Source organism: Propithecus coquereli, unplaced genomic scaffold (assembly GCF_000956105.1).
Source record: "Propithecus coquereli isolate 6110/MARCELLA unplaced genomic scaffold, Pcoq_1.0 Scaffold10595, whole genome shotgun sequence".
Classification (NCBI taxonomy): Eukaryota; Metazoa; Chordata; class Mammalia; order Primates; family Indriidae; genus Propithecus; species Propithecus coquereli.
In genome coordinates this window covers 509-2345 of record NW_012134520.1, presented here as the reverse complement: position 1 = coordinate 2345, position 1837 = coordinate 509, and the positions used below count along the sequence as shown (strand labels likewise).

The 1837-nt window shown below is 36.5% G+C and overlaps 1 protein-coding gene across 1 annotated transcript in view; it reads right to left on the bottom strand.

Moving 5' to 3' along the window:
* LOC105811940 (BTB/POZ domain-containing protein KCTD18-like) overlaps positions 1-1560 on the bottom strand; it is a gene marked incomplete at its 5' end in the record, with an annotated part of 8161 nt that extends 6601 nt beyond the window's left edge. Inside the window, 3 exon segments of the mRNA XM_012646249.1 lie at positions 9-93; positions 1154-1302; positions 1304-1560. Of these exon segments, the coding sequence (XP_012501703.1) occupies positions 9-93; positions 1154-1302; positions 1304-1560 (491 nt within the window).
* Between the last annotated feature and the right edge of the window lie 277 nt (positions 1561-1837).

Genomic DNA, 1837 nt, shown 5'->3' with positions numbered 1-1837 from the left:
TTTCCTTCCCAAGCATCAAAGGCATCCATCATTTTCTTCAACTCTGCTACTGAATAATAGCTCCAAATGTACTGAACGTTATTTCCCGCCTCTCTAGAAATATTGCAAAAAGTAATGAAAATATACTATCCAGGTATGAATGTGTGTACATATACACAACTTATAGATACACAGTAAGTGCCTGTTAATTAAGGAAAAAAATTATGTAGGTATTGAGTAGTTGTTTTGTGACCCTTAAGCATATATACGCACATATATTAATACACATATACTCACTGTATCATATACTAACCTACATGTGATCTCTTTATTGTGGTAAAGCATTTGTTAATTCCACAATATAGACCACGTAGACAAATCAACACATCTTTAAAATCAAGTTTTTTAAAAAAAATCAGCTAACTAAAATAAACTTAGAAAAGATTCAACTTTGACTAAAATTTTTCTAGCATTATATCAGGTACCTACATGTCTTATATAGAAGCATCCTTGACTGTAAAGAATTCAGAAACTGACGATATACTTCATCATCTAAAAAGCAAGCTTACACGGTCATGCTTTAGTCACTAATATGCGACCCAATCCAGTCTCCCAGAGAATTTTTAAAAAAAGTTTGCTAAGCGAATTGACCAGTGTAAATATAATATGATTACAGGGAAAATATTAAGGGAATAACCCTCAAGAATTTAACATGTTCAAGTCAGAGAATTCTAAAGGGACCAGGGAACTTTGTCATTTCTCAGAAGAGGACACACAAGGTGCAAGCTGGCTCTGGGTCACTCAGTGGGCTTGCTGACCTCTAGGCCAGTGCGTCTATGGCCTACGGAAGATATCAGGCATGTGGCTTTCCTTTTCTTTTTGTTAAAGCCTCTCAGGGGACTCTGATCCACCCTTCCAGCTGAGAACCACTGTACTAAATCATATAGATGGCCGGTAGCTTATATATACTGTATGTGAAATGGTCTTAATTATAAACTCATGAAGCAGGCCTATCTCAACAGCTACTGTCTACTACCCTCTGTCTACTACCCTGTCTACCGAGAGGTATTGATGATGGTCTTTTCTAGACAAGTGCAATATTCCATGCAGTAAAACCTCTAAGAAGAAATCAAGATTTTATTTTGTTCCTTTTTACATTTAAATGTGGACATACCTTTTAAAAATGCTTTTACTGTGAATTCTTCCTCCCAGCTGCTTATCAATAGCATCTGTTCCATCAGTTTTGGTGGCATATACACCAATAATTCTACTCTCGCAGCTTGCACCAGATGTGTTAAGATAGTGGAGAACCCAAACTGTTGGGTTTATTGCAAACTAAACCATATGAATCACAGAAGTCTGTTAAAGCCTTTTTAAGTTCTATATTTGACCTTAAAGAATATGTCTCCATTTCATTGGCCAAGTGGTCGGATAGGCTGTATGGATAAGGGATGCCAAAGTAATCGGCCTCTTCCTGTAGGGCCACACGAGTTTGCTCATCTGTAGGAATCTGAACTTCTCCGTGAAGATAATCCAAAAGGTATTTAAATAGATGTCCATCACGGTCAATAACACAAGCCCCTAGAAAACATTCAGTTCAAAAATGATTGCAAAGATTCATATGACGATCAATAAAATTTCAACAACTCAAACTAGGTCTGAGGACCTCTACAATTAGAAATACTTCTTTCTCATAAGAAGGTTAATATCTAGTGTTCAAAGAGGTTCAATTAATCTAACTAAGCCAGGCTTTTAGTTCTTCATTCAAACAGCAGATATGATATACAAGCAACCCTCAGCTTACAAATAGGTGATATCCTAAAACTGAATTTGAGTGAGCTGTATGGGAAAACCACCT